Source organism: Alligator sinensis, unplaced genomic scaffold, assembly GCF_000455745.1.
Source record: "Alligator sinensis unplaced genomic scaffold, ASM45574v1 scaffold188_1, whole genome shotgun sequence".
In the NCBI taxonomy this organism is placed as follows: Eukaryota; Metazoa; Chordata; order Crocodylia; family Alligatoridae; genus Alligator; species Alligator sinensis.
In genome coordinates, this window is record NW_005841903.1 from 3,583,255 (window position 1) to 3,584,965 (window position 1,711).

At 59.3% G+C, this 1,711-nt stretch overlaps 1 protein-coding gene across 1 annotated transcript in view; it reads left to right on the top strand.

Annotated features, from left to right (window-relative positions):
• The first annotated feature begins 6 nt into the window (after positions 1 to 6).
• Positions 7 to 1,711, top strand: part of POLR3A (RNA polymerase III subunit A) — a 56,177-nt gene continuing 54,472 nt past the window's right edge. Inside the window, exons 1-2 of the mRNA XM_006018486.3 lie at positions 7 to 146; positions 642 to 777. Of these exons, the coding sequence (XP_006018548.1) occupies positions 103 to 146; positions 642 to 777 (180 nt within the window). The 5' untranslated portion in view covers positions 7 to 102. The remainder of the gene's footprint in view (positions 147 to 641; positions 778 to 1,711) is intronic.

Consider the following 1,711-nt stretch of genomic DNA (forward strand, 5'->3'; position numbering starts at 1 on the left):
GGGGCTGGGCCTGGTTGCAGTGCGGTGTTGTGTTCTGCGCTCCTCTCTAGTACTACCTATCTGGTCTCGCCTCCTTCGTCCCCTCTCCCCCGCACTGCCACCATGGTGAAGGAGCAGTTCAGGGAGACGGACGTGGCCAAGAAGATGTGAGTGACCCACAGCGGGGCGCGTGTGTCGTGTCCCACGCGCGTCCCTGCCCCAGCGTGGCGGTGCCAGGGACGCGTCCGGTTGCCCGGGGGTTCCTTCCCATCCCTGCGGGTGGAAGAGCTGCGCGGTTTGGTCCCTATTGCTTCACTGTGGAGCCCCCATGCCCGAGCGCTGCACATCTCCGCTGGCTCCTCGGTGACCGGCCAAGGCATCCTTGCACTTCTGGCGGCCTCTTTGGGGTTTGAGCCCTGCCTGGGGCAACTGCAGGCGGAAAAAGCCACTGTTGGTTGCCTGTTCATAGCCTGTGCTTCTAGGCTACCCGCTTGCAGAACCCAAGACAGAGTTGTAGCTTTTCGGCTTGGCAAATGAAAAGCTTGATCACAGCCGGTGCCTGGTACTGTGGGGGTGGAGCTTGCTGTGCCCATGTTGTTGCTCCGGCTGCCTCTGCCCATCTGCTCTAAAATAAAGGTTTGTGACGGCTTCTCCCATTCTAGAAGCCATATCTGCTTTGGGATGAAGTCTCCCGAGGAGATGCGCCAGCAGGCCCACATCCAGGTGGTTAGCAAGAACTTGTACAGCCAGGACAACCACCACGCCCCACTACAGTATGGCGTTCTGGACCACCGCATGGTAAGAACTTCTAATGCTTGTTTGCTTCTACCTAGCACCTGTTGTTGAATAATTTATGCACCATGTTGAAATGGAAACTGAACTTTGCCGCACAGCCACAGAGCAGGTGTCCTATGCAAGTGTCTCTTTATGTTGCTGGTGCTGGAAGGAGCTAATTTCACCTCCTCGGCATCTCTGAGTTAGTGAGTTGCCGAGCCCCGTCATGTTGTAAATACTTCGTCCCTTGAAAATTGATGCATGCTGTCAACTTGATGGACATTGAATAGCTTAGGCGTAGGCAACGTTTTTTGGCCGGAGCGCCGAAAAAGCCCACAATGTCTACCTTGGAAGGTGCCAGAGTGCCGGCATGCCAGAAAAACAAAACAAGGGTGGGGGGTATATGGAAGGATGCCCTGCTTGTGCACCCCCCCAGCCCTGCTTGTGCTCTGTGGCTCTCAGCAGGTACCTAGAACCTGGGCCAGGTGCTGCCTCCCTGGCCCTGGCTGCCTCCCAGCCCTGGGCTCCCAGGAGGCAACAGGTGGGGGCAGTGTTCCCTTCTGTGCTGCCCTCACCACTGCTTCTGCAGAGCAGCGCTGGAATCCGGCACGGTAGCTGCCTGCTACTCCTAGCTTCCCGCTGCCCTGGCCACACTTCCCCTGCAGGCAGGGGCAGCAGCAAGGGGCACAACCTTGTGTGCTGCCCGCGCTGCTCCCATGAACACAGGGGAAGTGTGACCTGGCAGTACGGAGTTTACAGCAGCAGGCAGCTTCCCTGTGTGGTCCCTCTGCACTGCCACTCTGGGTCACACGCTGTGCTCTGGAGGGCCCAGGGGAGGGCAGCAGGGCCAGGAGCGCAGGCCCTCGCCCTGGCCCTGGCAAGGCAGCAGGTGCCAACCCTGTGCCCTTTGGGGCTGGAGCTGGGGTGGGGAGGCAGCAACTGTTTGCTGCCTCCCAGC